The 18,139-nt window shown below is 48.6% G+C and overlaps 1 protein-coding gene across 1 annotated transcript; it reads right to left on the bottom strand.

The window, feature by feature from the left end:
• Nucleotides 1-3,387: 3,387 nt before the first annotated feature.
• LOC149356707 (uncharacterized) lies at nucleotides 3,388-4,638 on the bottom strand. Its single transcript, XM_089584292.1, has one exon. It carries the CDS (start codon nucleotides 4,636-4,638, stop codon nucleotides 3,388-3,390), a length of 1,251 nt encoding a protein of 416 aa, XP_089440418.1.
• Between the last annotated feature and the right edge of the window lie 13,501 nt (nucleotides 4,639-18,139).

Here is an 18,139-nt window from a genome sequence, read left to right on the forward strand (position 1 = left end):
TCTGAATGGCCAGAAACATCTCCATACTTTCGCGAAAGTAAATTCTGGCAGGTCTTGCGTCACTGTCACAATGCCAGCCTGCCATTCTGGAGCGCCATATACAGTGGAGGCCTGTCAGCATTATTAAATCGAAAGGCACCCCATCCTGATTTTCAACACATAAGAACCGGATGCCATACGGGTCTAGTGGAAATTCTTTCTTTAATGTTCGCTGCAATACATCCCAAAAATAAACCCCTTCCCAACAGTGTAAAAATACATGGTCTATTGTTTCCGGCTTTCTGCAAATTAAACAGTGAGATCCCCAGGATAAAAACAAATCCTTTCCCTCTAAAAATTTTTTAACTGGTAAGGTCCCGGTGTGCAACTTAAAAAAGAAGGTTTTTGTTCCAGGCGGCACCTGCATTTTTTTAACTCTCTTTAAAACATCTTTGCCTGGGCCTCCACTGCACAAGGCCCTGTACAAGGGCTCGGGGAAAACTACATCGCACAAGGCACAGTACAGTTTCTTTCGTTTCACACTGGACAGAAAGTCATTGGAAAATCGCGCGGAAAGAAACCTTACACTGGCTACGACTTCCCGGTAAAAACCGGTGACCCTACTATACACCTCAGCAGTTCCGACTATGTACTCTGGAAGTAGATGCCGCAGCCTAACTTGGCATACGGTACGCAAAAAAGGGTCTCTTGTGTCCCTAAAAAACAAAAAACGATTGACCAGCTGTCGCAAAAACAAATGGCCCAATCCCAACCCGCCGTCTTGTACCCGTCGGAACAGGTTGGTCCGGCTGCAGCGCTCCCATTCAGACGACCAGATAAAGACGGCGAAAATTCGGTGTAGCTTTTGAATACTTAACCGTGAACAGTGCAACACCTGCATTACGTACCAGAGCCTGCTGATAAAGAACAGGTTGCAAACAGTGGCTCTGGCAAAAATCGACAAGGTCGTTCCTTCCCACTTATCAGCTCTCTCCCGTGTCTCTTTGACCTGTCCTGTCCAATAATGTTCACTGTCACGGTAAGCATCGAGCGGAACGCCCAAGTACTTATCTGGTGTTGTCGTCCACGGCACACTAGCAAACCTTTCAGGCGTAGATGCCCACCTTCCATGCCAAAGCCCGAGGCACTTCGACCAGTTAACCCCGCTGCCTGTAGCTTGGCTGAAATCGCGTACACATTGAACAGCCTCGCTTATGCCTCCCTCGTCAACGTCAAACACAGCAATATCATCAGCGTACGCCAAGAGCTTCACTTCGGCTGCTTGTAATCTGAATCCGGTAATACTCCTGTTTTTCAGTATCTTTAAACAAAGGGTCTCCACATAAATACAAAATAAAAGGGGGCTGAGGGGACAGCCCTGGCGCACCGAACGCTGCACGCTAATGGGGGCCCCCAGACTCTTGTTAACGATCAATCTCGTCATGCAGTTCCGGTATGCCAGGGCCACACCCTCGCGAATAACAGAACCAACGTTAACATGGCCTAATACTGCAAACAAAAGTTCATGGGCAACGCAGTCAAAAGCCTTTTCTAAGTCTATCTGGAGTATAGCTACCTGATCATTAGTGTCATCACAGCATTCTAATACACTGCGCGCAACGTGGATATTTGTAAAAATGGACCGCCCTTTTATCCCGCAGGTCTGATGCGGACCAACTAATAAATGGATCACGGTCTGCAACCTTCGTGCCAAAACCTTCATGTAAATTTTGTACTCGACGTTAGTGAGTGCTATGGGTCGATATGCTGCTACCAGTCGTAATCTGTCTGTGTCGTCCGTTTTCGGAATCAGCACAGTATGGGAAGAGCCATAGGACGGAGGCAGTGATTTTAGTTTAAAGGCTTCATTAAAGATGACTGTCAAGACCGGGGAAATTACATGCTTAAATTCTTTGTAGAATGCCGCGCTGAACCCGTCCGGTCCAGGCGACTTACCAGGGTTTAAGCTGTCTATTGCTTGCTCAACTTCCAATTGAGTTATCGCCTGCTCTAATCTGTCTTTAGTTTCGTCGTCCAGGCGCGGCATCTCGGCCAGAAACTCCTCCTTAAAAGTGACAACGTCTACCGGATGCAATGCGAAGAGCGCCTGGTAATGCTCGAAAAAAGCTGCTTTGATATGATCGATGTCCGTTTTAGAAACACCTCTCCATTCTATTTCGTTTATGTGGTTTCTTTCGGCACGGGCTTTTTCTAAACCAAGCGCTCGTTTCGTTGGCGCTTCCCCTGCGGCCATGTCTTCTGCCCTTGCCCTCACCAGCGCTCCCCGATAACGTTCTTCTTCGATAAGCTGTAACTTTTGTTTGGTTTTCCTTATGTCTTCTATCCATTTACCAGGCGCTCGGCATTCCTGTTTTATCATCTTCTGAAGCAGTGCCTTTAGCTCCATTTCCTCTTTTTTTGCTTCATGACGTATACAGGTGGCTCTATCTATTGCTTTTAATTTTAAAGTTTCTTTAGTGAGCTCCCACTGCTGCCAAATCCTCATGTTACTACTTGGTTCTATTTTTGCTATTTCTTCCCTTACAGCTCGGTTATAAAATTCGTCCTGGAGTAGCTTCTCATTTAACTTCCACCTTTCCCATGAAAAACCATTCCCCTTCTTAATGAATCCTATGCAGCATTGAACCAAACAGTGGTCAGAAAATGAAACCGGCAGAACTACATAACTATTGCATTTAGGGACCGTTTCCGCGGATGCATAAATTCGGTCTAGCCGTGCGTGACTTGTGCCCTCGAATCGTGTGTACCTTACAGCACGCGTTCCTTCAAGACACTCTGCTACATCCTCGAGGTTGCAGTTCACAATCATTCGTAACAACACTTCGGTGCTTTTATCCCTGAAACCTCGGACGCTTGTCTTGTCGCGCGCACTAAGAACACAGTTGTAATCGCCCATAACAATGAGCTGCCTGTCCGTGCGAAGCCGTTCTTCGACGCTTTCAAAAAACGCGGCTCGGCCATCAACCACATTAGGTGCATACAGGCAAACAATGCGCCAGTCGATGTTACAGAGCGAAAAATCGATGGACACGTATCGACCCGACAGGTACGAATGATGACCGTGTACTTCTATCCCCGGCAACTTCTTAACAAAAAGAATACAGCCAGCCGATGTGCCTACAGCATGGCTAACGACGGCAAAATACCTAGACGTGAAACGTCGCACCATGCTCCCGGTCTCCTCCTCCCCGTCGACTTTGGTCTCCTGCACTGCCAGTATATCGATATCTTGCTCCGTTACAAGTCGGTACAGCTGGCTTTGTTTTCTTTTACCTGCCAGGCCTCTAACGTTTAGGGTGGCGACTTTAAACAGAGTTGCAGAAGCCATTTTAACTTAGGAAGAGGAGACCGAAAGCATGGTGCTTACCTCTCGCGTCCAGCGTGTCGCTAGACGATGCCGTCGCCGCCGGTGTCACCCGGCGCGAGCACGTGCTCCTGGTCAGGCGGCGCCTTGTCGCCGCCACGCTTGTCAGTCGGGACCTTTGGGCGCGGCCGCAGGCTGGGCCGTCGCGCTTGCGGCGTCTTTGCCGGCGGTTCCTCCACGCTGGGCTCTGCTGCCTTCTCCCCGTTGGCCTTGGTCTCAGCGTGCGAACGCTTCGCAGGTGTAGTCACGCCGACGTTCACGCGGGAGTCGGCCTTGTCGTCGTGGCTCTCGCTGGCCGCCTTGCGTTCCACGTCCACGTGCACGGGCGGGCTCGCTCCATCGTTGGGCGTTTCCACTGGCGTCGAAGGCGAGTCAGCAGCTGGCGACCCGCTCTCCTGTGCGACAGCCGTGTCGGTGTTGCTACTTGCAACAGCTGGCTGAACCGCCACCCCGTCCATTTTGCCCGCGTCGTCGATACCGCTCGCTGCTTCCTCCGCTTCGACGACGTCCATGAGCTCTGCGGAGTCGCTCGCCGCTACACGGCCGGTTGCCGACGCGTAGGTGCGCACGCAGTCAGCCTCGGAGTGTCCATAGCGACGGCACTTTGAGCACCTGGGCACCTTGCAATCACGGCGCACGTGCCCCGTCCCGCCGCAGCGCAGGCACTGCATCGGCCGCCCGGGCACCACCACGAGAGCCAACTCGCCGGCGACACGAACCTGGTGGGGTAGGTCATCCACCTTCATGCCAGGCTTCATCTTTAGCAGCACGGTCCTCGTGGTGGACCCCTTCTCCTTCATGCCGGCGACGCGCCACCGCTCCCGGGTGACCTCGGTCACGTTGCCGAACGCCGCGAAAGCTGTCCGGATGTCCTCGTCGGCGACGCCGTGCAGCATCCAGTGCAGGCGAAGCTTCACCTGGTGGTCTTCTGGGTCGAAGACGATGCAGCGGCGTCCCTTAACCTCGAGCTCCTTCATGGCGGCCAGTTTCTTTGCGGCATCCCCACTGCTGAAGGTTACCGCCCACACGTGGTTAATCTGGTACGCCCCCAACGCCACGACGTCGGGGAGCGCACCCACGTTAGCGAGGGCGTCTCTGAAGTCTTCGACCCTGTAGGGTCGCATACGCACGTCGCCGTGCAGAAAAACCGTGTTTAAAACAACACGTCCGGTGGGCAGGGTAGGCAGAACGATCTCGTAGTCCTTATCAGCGTCGCTGGCAAACCTGTTTCCGCGGCCGGCAACGGCCGCTATCGCCGCTCCGTGGGAGCCCATGATTCTGCGTCCGCCATGCCAGCTCGATGGTTTGGAATGAACAAAGGCGCGTCTAGTGAATACGGTGTCTTCGCTCGCTCCCATCCTCCTCTCTTCCCTTCCGGCGAGGTTTAGGTGTCCACCGAGATATGAGAGACAGATACATTTCCTTTCCTCAAAAACCAATTTACCGACGAGCCAGGCGTAGAACCGAATGGGCGATGGCGTTCTATGGACTCCCTGGCAGCGTTGCAAGACGCTGTCGCGTTCCACTCTTAGAGGCGAAGCTTAACATCTTAACCACACATCAGTGACTGCACTTTAGGTCAAAAAGTGCACCCCCCTTCCCCCCTGAATTTTGACGGGTGTCCACAGAGATATGTGAGACAGCTACTGCGTAATTTCCTTTCCTCAAATACAATTTTCATTTTCTTCATTACGGACCATCTTTGTTTTTCTTCTTTCACTCCCACTTCCTCCCTTCCTGTACGGTGCGGTTAAGGTGTCCACCGCGATGACAGAGAATTACTGCGCCATTTCCTTTCCACAAAAAGCGTTGCGTTCAAAGGGCAAGGCATCGCGCCGAACGGGTGGTGGCGTTCCGTGGACTGCCTGGCAGCGCTACAACACGCTGTCGCGTTCCACTCCTAAAGGCGAAGCTTAAGCGTCATTAATCAGCAGTTAATTAGTATTCAGGCAGTAATCAGTAATTAATCATTAATTAGTGATTTGTCGTCACTTAGTAATTAGTACTCAATTACATGTGACGCCACCAGTGCCACAGAAGCAGTCAAAGTGGTGTGCAAAACGCTTTCGCCTCTACGCACTTTAGGCAGTCAAAGTGACCCGTGAATTATTTTTTTAATGCAGGGTATTTTGTAGGTGTGTGGTTAAAATTCCGGGAGCGGTGTTTGGTACGACTTTGTTAGCACAGTCAGTGACGGTGAACGACTGTTTGGAATTGTGTTTTTGTTTTTAGAAAGATAGTGAAGCATGATGGCACATTTGCTTCTCTACAATGATGCTGAAGACATGCATGAATGAAGTGCGGCATTTGCCTAAGACCGCTAAATAATTTGTTATAATTTTTCTGTCATTCTGTTTCGGTTTCAGCAGTCGGACGATGGCTGTGACGTCAAAGTGTGGTTTTATGTCACGTGAGACATGGAAAAACATCGATGTAATGGCCGCTTCATCGTGTTAATTCACCTTTTATTTCACTACAGTGCTGAAGCCAGCCTTCTTCAAGAGCCGGAATGATAACGAGAGTAGATGCAGCGATAACATTCCAGTTTTTTCATGCCTCAGGAGACCTATAACCACACTTTGAGATCCCAGCCATCATCTGGCTGTTGAAACCAAAACCTGAACAGTTGGAAAAAGAAAATCGATTGGAAATTTTTTAGCGGTCGTAAGAGAATCGCACCTGGTAATCTACGTAAAATACTGCCTTACGCATAATTAAAAAAAATAAAAAAATAAACACCCACCCAAATGTTAGGTGTCTATACTCCTTTAAGCACCTCCCGAAATTGCTGGACGTCACAGGGCTGGCAAATGTGCTTCGAGCCACAACACTCCACACGATTCTGTATTCCCAACTTCAAATATGCGCAGCAGCGCTGCCCACGTCAGGGAAAACCGCAGTAAATTCTACAGCCATCTCCTCCATTAGGACGATAAAACGAAAGCACACAGCCTGCCAGCGGTCTTCGTGTGGGAGATATCGCGGCAGTGAATTTCGTCACGTTCACAGAGGTGGAAGGACAAACTAAATTTTTCTTATTTCTTCCTGGATAGTGAAGTAATGCGGTGGACGACGCGTTGGTTCTGGCAATAAATATCAGGGAAAGAATATGGAGATCTTCGGAAATAAGCTGCGCAAAAGGACGTAACTTAGATATTTTTAAATGAATTTGGTCTCATGAATGGCAAGTGCATTTGTTTGCAAGCTTGCCACATTTTTGCGAAGGTGGCAACACACACCGCAATTATGGTTCTGCGGGCTGTGGTCGGCTCCATAAGAATGACAATTAGCACAATAGTCACTTGAACATGCTTCCAACCTCTGTTCCAAATAATAATAACCGTAACTTATAAGTATGTAATAAGGGAGTAAATACTCATTGACATCCACCCGAGCGCAGCCGTACGGCTACAAAGGAAAGCTATACAGCTTTCTCAGAAACTTCGTAGTTAAAGAAAAATTCGTCCTGCTCCGGAGAGCAGTCGCTCTACCAATAGAGCTTACTGGGACGGCATGCGTATGGTAGGGCGACAGCGAATTGATGAATAACTCGAAGTGGGAACAGTGTTGGTCAAACATTTGGTCAACTTATAAGTATCTGGCCAGAGGGACAATGAGTTGAGGTAGTTATTCACTGCATGCTGAAGTGGAGCGGGCGATATGCCAGAGAAAAAAATATTTGCATCATCTGCGAACATGATTAATTTTGGTGAATTTGGTATACTGCATATGTCATTGATGTACAGCCTTTGTCAAAAGTAACCAGGCTGCATGGTTTGCTTCTCATTCGTATAACAGAGCCCTCGTGGCTTCCCTGAACATTCAAAAGTTCTTTGATGGAGAGAACAGGGGCTCCTCTTATCATACACAGATTTAGAACTTGAGGGCTGGAATAATAGCTTTAATATACGGCTAAGAAGGGAAACGTGCAGCCTGGTTACTTTTGACAAAGGCTGTACATATTGAACAATATCGGTCCTAGGGTTGAGCCTTGCGGCACGCCATGGAGCACTTGCATTACTGACGATGATGCATTATTTATTGTAAGATATTGAGAACGATTAGTTAAATAACTTCTCATTAGGCCTTATGAAACTCCTCGTATACCGCAGTCGCAAAGCTTGGTTAATAATATTTCATGGTCTACCAAATCAAACGCCTTTTGAAGATCCAGAAATATACACGGTGTATACAGTCGTTGTTCTATACTCTGTATTATTTCATTTTTAATGTTCAACAATGCCTGTTCAGTGGACTTGCTTTTTTGGAATTCGTATTGCGCCCCATCGATTATTTTATGCTTGCTCAAAAAGCCTTCCAGTCGCACCTTTCTGACAGCTTCAAAAAGTTTTGATAATACGGGGAGAACTGATATAGGGCGGAAATTACTGGCTGAATAATCACTCTAACCTTTATGATTCAAAAGGGTTGAAAATTGGGCGAGTTGGTACGAATTCATACTAGTGTGGCACCACAGGGACAGGGACAGAGACAGAGTTAGAACAACACAAGTGCTCACAAACAACTGACAAAGTTTATTAAAAGCACAAAAAATATATAGACGAAACCTATGGTTACCTATGGTGTTGGACGAAACTATGGTGTTGGTGTTGGACCTATGGACGAAACCTTTGGTGTTGTTGTCACTCTGTCTCTGTCCCTGTCCCTGTGGTGCCACACCAGTATGAACCTTTATGAATTTGGCAGAATCTTGCTATTGTCAGTTCATCTGGAAATATCCCAGTCTGAAACATACTGTTAGTAACATGGGTTAGAACGCCAGAGATGAGATTGGAAATATATTTAATAGGAATTGGTTTAATATCATCGAAGCCAGCTGCTGTGTTGTTACTGAGATTTGCTATCAATTTCTCAACTTCTAGAGGTGTATTTGGTGACATTGCTAATGAGTTCAGTATGGCAGGTTTAGGAAAAACTAGGCCTAGTCCAGAGGGGCGTACTGGCGCGTACTCTCCATTGATTATTCAGTGTGTCGGCAGCTATACAGTCACTAAGGTTTCCTTGTGACCAGGAAACATGGGTGATGTCGGTATGAGCTCTGATGTGTGTAAGGTTTCTCAATTCTTTTCAAATTTTCCTCGGGTTGTTAGAAACACGTGTCAATAACTTTTCATAGTAGTCTAACTTTGCGCGCTTGATAACATTGTTAATTCGGTTGCGATATTTTTTAATTCTATAAATCCACTCACGTCGCCAATATTTTTATAGAGAATGGTATAATCTATGCTTGTGTTTGAGCTGATCTAGGAGCGCTGCATCTATCCATCGCAATGCTAAATGGGCGGCCCCCAAGCCGGGACCGCTCATTGACCACCAGGCGCACAGTACTTTGCTTAACAGTAACTGGGTAATTTTAATGAGAACCATTTTTATTCTTTCCCCTCACATGCTCGGTCTGGGACAGTTTTCGTGAACGCTCGAATCTGCTTGGGGGACTTTTCCACACACACGCACGCATGCACGAACCCGCATACGAACAGAGACGCGCGTACACACACGAACACACACACACACACACGAATACGAACACACAGGCGCGCGCACGCACGCACACAGACACACTCACAAGAACACACAGGCGCGCGCACGCACGCACACAGACACACTCACAAGAACACACGCACGCACACACACACACACGTACACACACAAACATAGACGCATACACACACGCACACACACACATACAAACACACACACACACACGCATACACACACTCACACGCACACATACACGCACACACACGCACTCAAACGAACACACACACTCACACGAACACACACGCGCACACACACACGAATAAACACACACACACACACATTCACACGAACACACACATGCACAGACGCGCGCGCACGCACACGCACGCACGCACGTGCACACACACACATACAGAAACACACGCACACACACGAACACACACTCGCACACGCGCGTGCGCACGCACACCCACACACACACACACACACATACCCCCCACACACACTGACACGAACACACACACGCACGAACACACACGCACACATGCGCCTACGCGCACACACACACGCACACACACACTCACACAAACACACACACACACACCCACACACTCACTCACACGAACACACACGCACACACACGCGCGCACGCACACGCACGCACACACACACACAGACACACACACATACGAACACACACGCGCGCACGCACGCGCGCACACACACACACACATCCACACACACTCACACACTTACCCCCACACACGCACTCACACGAACACACACGCACACACATGCACGCACACACACGCACGCACATACACACACGCACACATGCGCACACACGCACACAAGAACACACGCGCACACGCGCATCGCACACACGCAGACAGTGATACAGACACAGACACACACAAAGACACAGACAGACAGAAAGAAAGAAAGAAAGAAAGAAAGAAAGAAAGGAAGAAAGAGAGAAATAAAGAAAGAGAAGAAGGAACAAAGAAAGAGACAAAAAAAGAAAGGCAGAAAAGAATGGCGCGGACGCGGTCGACATAGATTGTTTCCAGAAAGCCTTTCCGGCGCGCGGGCTACGTGGATGGCGCAAGATGCGCCCCTATTCGCCGAGATGCCGGCATGTAGTGGCATCAGCGAAAGCCATGCGATGAGCGCTCGCTCGAGTTGTCGCTTCGTATCACAGCGCAGAGCAATGGGCGCGCAGCGGTGATGTATCGCAAGTTCCTTACCACGCGTTCAGCGATACTGCCCCCAACTGCGGGAATGCACTTAACGTATTCGCAACTACGGCGGCCGATGTGATGGCGCACAGTGCGCCCAGTGGAGTGGCTGGGGCCATTCTCAGATAAGTTGTTCACTGAGCTACGATGTGAGCGCACACGCCGCCTTTGGCTGGAGGAGGGACACCGATTTGTTTCGAGGATCGCTGGCTTGTAGTTCGCGGAATCTAATGTCCAGGCGCGACAGAGCAGCTGTGAAGGATGCTGCAGTGCAGGATATATTTGGATCACCTCTGGTTCTTTAATGCGCTCTGACATCGCACAGCGCACAGGCGTTCTTTCATTTGGCTCCCATCGAGATTCCACCCTGTGTCCCTGCGATAAACTGCAAAACCACTGCGACGGGTTATGAACCACTGGACGGCAGTTAGGGAACTGTGTTGAAATGCTACTGGGCGCTTTGACACCAGAGAAGGTTAGAGATTACTGCGGTAAACGAATGAGAAACCATTGCCGCGTCCTCGCCTCTCTTTGCCCCTATTTGCCCCTCTTCTGCGAAGCTGTTTTCTTGTTGTTCCCGCCCGCGTCACCTCTCCACGCCACTGCAGCCGTCGCGGTGGTCCCATCCAAGGAGGCGCGCATGCGCACTAGTCGTCTCCATGGCAACCCCCTAGGCGGAGTAGAACGGAGGGGGCACGGCGGGTGCGCTCCTTCGTTGCAAAGTGACGTCACCTCAACGTCACGTTATTACGTCACGCGGTTACGTCATCAGCCCTATATTAACAGCGCTGGACCATCAACACCATGTTCCCAATTGCATCATTACAGTTATGACGATTATTACATTCATTGAACGTTTAATTGTTTTCGATCCATTATTTATCTATTGATTACACGATTGATGCTTCATTGATTGGTCGATGATTGGGTGATCTACACTCAATTACGTAATTGATATAATTATTACAATGAATTAACCAATTGAATTAATGATTGATTAGTAAGTAGATGCTCCATCGTATCCACGAATTTGGTCTTTTGATTATCATTAATTATTTCATTGATTGGATTTCGATTAACTCCGTTTATTCCTTCGTTTCATCTCAGTGGGCATTTCAGGTTTTCAAATTTTGGCGCCACGCGTTGGCTCCTCCCACACTTCCGGTTTATCAAATTTGGCGCCTCTCGTTTCTCCAGCTTCGCCTACTTTATGGACATTTTTGGGTCTGACAAATGACTAACGATCCTATCGACGTAATGATTTGTGCGGCATCATCCTCACATTGCCCTCTTTCGGTCGTTTGACGCTACCGCTTCTGAGAACCTCACAACTGCTGCGGACGTCTATTGGTGACACGAACCCCGAAGACATAGCCTAGAAATGCTTTCGCATTGAAAAAAATTGGCAGAGGCTTAGATTGGTTAAGCCCGGCAAGTTACGCAAGCAATAGCCCTGGCTGCGCCGGGTGTGGCTGGTGGTTTGTCTTGGTAGTGTTCTTAGTAAAGCTTATGTTTGTCAAAGTTTTGCCCATTTGTTTTACATGGCATTATACTCGCCACACGGGGGCCCCCACGTGCTGGGAGATTTATGCGTACCTCGGTGGTCAAAACGAGCGGCTGACGCTAACGGATGATTGTGTAGAAGCTGCGAGCTACGCGGCCAAAGCCGGAGGCCGCGGTTGCGGATAACCGCTGGATTGATGGATCGATGGATGGATATGAGCGCCCCCTTTAAACGGGGCGGTGGCAATTGCCACCATGCTCACCTTTTCCTTACTTTTTGTTTATTTTTTTCGTTTTTTTTCAGTTTTTTATTTTCTATTTCATTTTTTGTTTCACTTTTTATTTTTTATTTTTTATTCGCGGCAGCGGCGCCCAGCCGCTGCTCGGCCCACAGTGGTTACACTGGGTCGAACGCAACGAGACGAGTTGGGGCTCTGTCCCTCTCCGTCTGGCGTGACGTCACAGCGGAGGTGATCCTAAAGGTCAAACGTGGTTACACCGCCGGGACGACGCTGAACGACTCAAACTGCGAGCAGTATTGCGTTCGCAATAAAAAAACAAATACTTGGCAGTGTCTGCAACGCTTCCGCACACGAAGTCGGGAAAGGCAGCTGGACGCGTCGATGAGACCGAGGTAAAGGTGACTTTTACCGCGGTGCTCCAGCAGCGAATACAGCAGTGCTCATGTAGAACAAGAGAAGCTAATGAACGCGGCAGTGGTTCTGTCCTGCTGGAAGAGACAGCAGCCAGGGAGACAGATCTCGTCAGCAATTGCAAGACGAGGAGCGAAGGTTTCTGAACAAGCCAAGGAGTTCATCAAGGAGGAGTCCTATTAGCGCCGTCTATGGCTGATCCTGGAGTATGCGAGGCTGGGCCAGCAGATGACTTCCTGTTCTATGAATGGACTGCAAATTTCTGACGATAGCTTTACTCGGGAAGCGGTTACCTGCGGTAGCTCTAAGAAGGAAACCTCGGGTGGGAAGGAGGACCCAAGTTTAGATTTCGGAGTCCGTTATGAGGGGTCTACGCGTTCACCTACCGGTCAATGCGGGTTCCCCTGGAGTCATCATGTTGCGCTAGGGCCATATGCGCCTCGAATTGTGCAGTGCTATGGAGAGAGGGGGCAAGCTGCAGCTGTCAACGCGGCCCTTCATCGCCTGGAACAATGCCGATGACTCTAGGTTGTTTTTTGTGTAGATAAGGAAAAGACATCTCACCGAGCATGCGATTTTCTGCGCGCTACTGGCAGCCTTTATTTGTTCTAAATACCTTCAGTTAGTTAAGTTCGTCAAGGTCGTGGCTCCTTGTTTGGCAAGAGCCATTTCTCTTCACTGATGAATGCACAGAAGGTAGGCCCTGACAGACACACAAAAACAGTCGGTTTCATAGAGTTACAACATGCACACTGTAAAGAGCTTCAGGCCACAATGTTGCACTGAAGGAAGTTTCAAGTGTCCAGAAGTCGGACAGCGACTCGTATGCAGTCCCACTGAGACTCTCACCAACACGATGGCCCTCGTAGACATCCACAAAGAGGCCTGCAGAGCAGCTGCGCACCGGGTTCACAGGGCGCCTTGACTAGTCCTCGTCCTCGTCGCTGCTGGAGGAGAATTCGCTGGGCGTTGAGCGGACTTCTTCCCACCGCCTCGTGGTGACGTCCAGCTCAGCTTGTTTGAGCTCCACGTAGTGGTAGTACATGCTCCTGATGTGTTTCACTGCGGCCCGCCTCAGTCTGATATTGGCGGCACATTGTTCTCCTTGGTTCTCCAAGGCGCGCCGATAATGGCACTTTAGGTCGCTGATCTGCCGGTCGAGGAATGTGATCTGACGGAGGGCATTGTCGATCTTCCTCTGGGTGGCAGCATAACGAGCTTCTAGCTCTTCAGTGCTGCTTGACGGAGCATCCATCGGTCGCCGCGCAGACGCCATTATATGACACGTCTTTCTCTTCTTCCTCTTGTTCTTCCTCTTCTTCTTTCTCTTTCTCTACCTTGGGATAATGTAGGTAGTTCGTAGTGTGAGGTCTGAAACATTATACTTCTTCCCTACTAGCCGAAAGCCAGTTGTAAAATAAAAATACGCCATTGCACCGAAAGGGTATTTACTGAAAAAAACTTTAAAGGTGTAAGGGAAAACAGTGACGAGGAGTGGAACCGGAGATGATAGAATAGGATCTGCCACCGCTAAGCGAATCCCCAGCAAAAGGAACGGGTCGGCGGTATGAGCTTCTACAGAGATCGTTTCCTAAGTCCTTCTCCTTGTTTCGCTGTTCACTCTTCACTTTAAAGATGAAGATTTCTGGCCAAGGTATGGAAGTGTTTTCTTCTGAGAGTTTGGTCCTGCCGAGAGAAGAGGATAGTGTTTTTAATGGACTGCATTTTTCGGCGCTTAGCTTCCATGATTTATCGATTGTGGGAAGGTATCAAGTTTTTATTCCCTGGCTATATACAGCGCTTTATTCTGAAGCCGACACGGGAAACGTGCCGGCCGGTGCACAGCGATCACAAGACTCTGACAGCACCTCAACAATACAGAAGTAGACTGGGGGATGCGGGTATAGGAAGCTACTGTTTACCTTTTCGGGCATCTATAGTGCGAGAACTTAGCAGTTGTCTAATGATTTGCCGCAGAGGTTGGGCTCATTTACGTCAGCTCATTTACAGCAAGCAAGGGACCACGAACACTTGCATTTAGAGTAGCCTCGGTTCACTATGTTGACTTTGCTTTACATTTCGCTGACAATGGGAATGTGTTCGTAGAATGTGCTCTCTCCGAAGGGAAAAGACATTTTGTGGTTTGATAAAACAGCCATAACAAGCTTGCAACTTGTGCTTCGACCCATACGTAGAGCGAAAACCTGGTGAAGAAACGCCAATTCCCATTTCGCCTTTACATTCAGTTGGAGTTGAGCCAAGAAATCCGTAGTTTTTTTTTATTGCGTAAGCAATATTTCGACAGGTTTTAGCTCTTCGTATCGAGGCGGCCGTGAGGCACCTTTGACCTTGAAGGGCGGGCGTGGCGCGGCGCACTACAGCTGTAGCCGCGCCGCTGTCGAGTGAAGACGCTGCCGTCGCCGCGCTGTCGCTAGCTGCGATGTGTGGAGAGGAGGCTGGAGAACGGTGGGGAGGGATATACAATACGTTCGCTCGCTTGCCGTCTCCGTCGTTATGCCGCCTGATAAATAGAAAGGGAGGCTAAGTCGGCTTGACGAAGCCAGGAAACGACAACGGGCTTCGGAGACGGAGGAAGAACGCGAAGAGCGCCTTGCGCGCTCAAGACGCTGCTAGACGGCCGCACCGCGCCTCTATCGAAACCGAATCCTCTACAACCGGTGATGATCCTGAATGGAACGCTATGGATGCTTACGCAACCTACAAGACTTAAGCAAAGCTAAACCAGAGAATTTTTTTTCGTTCGCTATGGGATGGCTGTTTATTAGAAGAGAGGAATTAATCAGCACGAAACACTCCCGCTCGAGCACAGTGCCTTTTGGTCCGGAAAAGCAAATGCCTCCATGCTGAACTTGGCAGCATAGATTAGCCGCCGTAGAAAAATTGCTTACATATATGTCTGTGACTGCCGAGTTCCTTGAGCAGTAAAACGAAATCACTCAAGATCAGAGGCCTTCTGGTTCGGTATGTGGTACAGACCCTGCTTAGTGCGAATCGCTGAGTGGCGGGCGACGAATCTTCGGCAGGCTACAATGCTCTCTTCTACCACTTGCTCTCTGTGGAAGGCTCGATGCCTTGCTTTTCCACCAACTTCGACTGCAGACAAATGACCAGAGAAAAAGGGCTAAAATTTTTATTTCCTGAATTATTTATTTCCTGAAGTATTTATTTTTATCAGGTGTATGTCATTCCAGTCCACGCAGGGCGGTGCGTTTCGTCACTAATTGTCTTCATTTGAATTCGAAGGTGCATAACGCGGCGTTAAGCAACATTATAACGCAAGCAGCTCTCGTCATTACATTTAGTACCGTTGGAAGAGTTTAAAATCCGCACCTGGAGTGCCTGCTACCCACGCCTGCACTGCGTCGAGAGTGTGCACCCCTGGAACTGCATTACACTGAGCCCTTCATCGGAGGGCGTAAACTGGAGAGCGGAGCAACTCGGTCTAGAAGGAATATTGAGAAATTTATGTTAATCCACTGCCCTAGACTGGTGGTCTCAGTCTGTTTATTGGGATGATAGAGCTTGAGAAGGACTTACCGGCTCAACAATCATAAAATGCATCCAGCATACAGTTGAATGTGTTTGGCGAGTAAAGACCAGCTAGTTATCTGCAGTTCTGGAGGTGGAGCGGGCATGTCCTCCGAGGAATAGCGGCGTTGGAGTTTGGGAGACGGGAAGGTTCTCGGCTCTGGGGAGTTCCCAGCGAGCACGTGTAAGTCTGAATAAGCGCCACAGGTTTGGCGTCCCTGTGGCGATCGAGACTTGATGGCGGGAAGGAGGATCGCGGTCCTAGGGAGGGTGTTAGTGCCTGAAGGTCTGCTTGTTGTTTAGAAAAAGTTGGTTTGTTTCAGTTTCTGGGGTTTAACGTACCAGTGCAGATGAGGCTATGAGGGACGTTGTGGTGGATGGCTTCGGCAATTTCGATCACCTGGCGCTCTTTACCGTGCACTAAAATCGCACAGTAGGCGGACCTCTAGCATTTCACCTTCACTGAAAGTGGACCGCCGCGGCCGGGATCGAACCCACGTCTTTGGGGTCAGCAGGTGAGCGCCATAACCGCTGAAACACAGCGGCGGCTAGATAGAGAAAGTGCGTGTAAAGGGAGGTGAAAAGCTGTTGTTTGTTTTTCGGTAGTTATTTTAAGCAGTTGCTTTCTTAATTTTCTGCGTTTAGGTTTGGAAGAACTGGCTGTCCTGATGGAACGACGAAATTTGGAGCTGTGTATCTCGGGAAGTTCGAGAGACTGTTGTTCTCTACCTATAGCCTTGTATCCTTGACTCCACGGGGTGTTTTTTGTTTTAATGCAGGGTATTTTGTAGGTATGTGGTTAAGATTCCTGGGGCGGTGTTCGGTACGGCTTCATTAGCACAGTCAGTGACGGTGAATGGTTGTTTGGAATTGTGATTTTGTTTTTGGAATGGTAGGGAAGCATGATGGCAGGCTTTCTTCTCTACAATGGTGCAGAAGACATGCATGAATCAAGTGTGGCATTTGCCTACGACCGCTAAATGATTTTGTGGAACTTTTGTTTCATTCTGTTTCGGTTTTTGCAGTCGGACGATGGCTGTGTCGTCAAAGTGTGGTTTTATGTCACATGAAACATCGAAAAACATCGATGTAATTGCAGCTTCGTCGTTTTAGTTCACGTTTTAATTCACTACAGTGCTGTAGCCAGCCGTCCTCAAGAGCCGGAATGACAACGAGAGTAGATGCAGCGATAACATTCCAGTTTTTTAATGCCTCACGAGACCTATAACCACACTTTGACATCACGGACATCATCTGGCTGTTGAAACCAAAGCCTAAGCAGTTTTAGAAAGAAAATGGATTGCAAATTTTTAACGGTCGTAGGAGAATCGCACCTGGCAATCTAAGAAAAATAATACCTTACGCATAATTACAAACATATAAACACCTACCCAAATGTTAGGTGTCTATACGCCTTTAACCCATTAGCGCCCAGCGTATTTTTAAAAGTACAGTTAATTTTTTTATAATTTCACCACCAAATACTGGAATTTTCTTTTCAAGTAGGGCATGCTTTTGTCAACAGGGGATTGGCCAACCACCCTTAACTAATTTGACGCACTTCCCCTGCTCAGTATGTCAGCTTTCCGTGGTGAAACTTCGGGATGTTTGTTTCCCGCGAACTGCACCGGTAGTTGCTTGCTTATAATTTTCTCACAGCCGCATTTTTGTACATATTACGCTAGTTTCAAGTATAGAGCAGCACGAAAGACGAAAGTAAACAACGGATGCTTTGAATGTCCCGCACCTTTGGCGTTTTTTGCTCTGTTATGATTTATATACTGCTGTACTTTCTATAGTACACTGGGTCTTCCTGTGTGCAGAACGGCGCCTATTTATTCCAGTTCATAGATCTTCTGGTTCCTTCCAATTTTTCGGAAAAAATCACTTTGTCTGCTCAGCAAGGCCTCGGAGGCTGCTGTACTTGCCGCTAGCGGTCTTGAGTATGATGATGGCATGATTTTAATTGGTTGGAATAAAGTTTGGTTGGAAGAACTGAAGGTTCTGCAGAGCAGACAGTTACTGTTATGCCATTCACACCGTCTGCGGAAAGTACTTGAGTTCATAAATGAAACTTTTGGAAGCGCGTGTTGTCCTGTCGTCACCTGAGGTGATTTCAACGCTTAGTGACCATTTCATCTTTTTTTGTAATTTTTTTACCTCTCAAGACATTCTTGTAGCGCTCCACTGGGACGAATTTAGGGCTAGAGGAACCGTTCGCCAAAACGAGTTTAGGAAGTGTCCACTCGGGGCAAAGAAAGCGATGAAATAGAAGCAGCCATGAAACATCGATTCTTGCTTCAGTAGTATAGGTTACATGCTTTTATTGA

The sequence above is a fragment of the Amblyomma mixtum genome, chromosome 3 (assembly GCF_055824585.1).
Source record: "Amblyomma mixtum isolate Tamu chromosome 3, ASM5582458v1, whole genome shotgun sequence".
Classification (NCBI taxonomy): Eukaryota; Metazoa; Arthropoda; class Arachnida; order Ixodida; family Ixodidae; genus Amblyomma; species Amblyomma mixtum.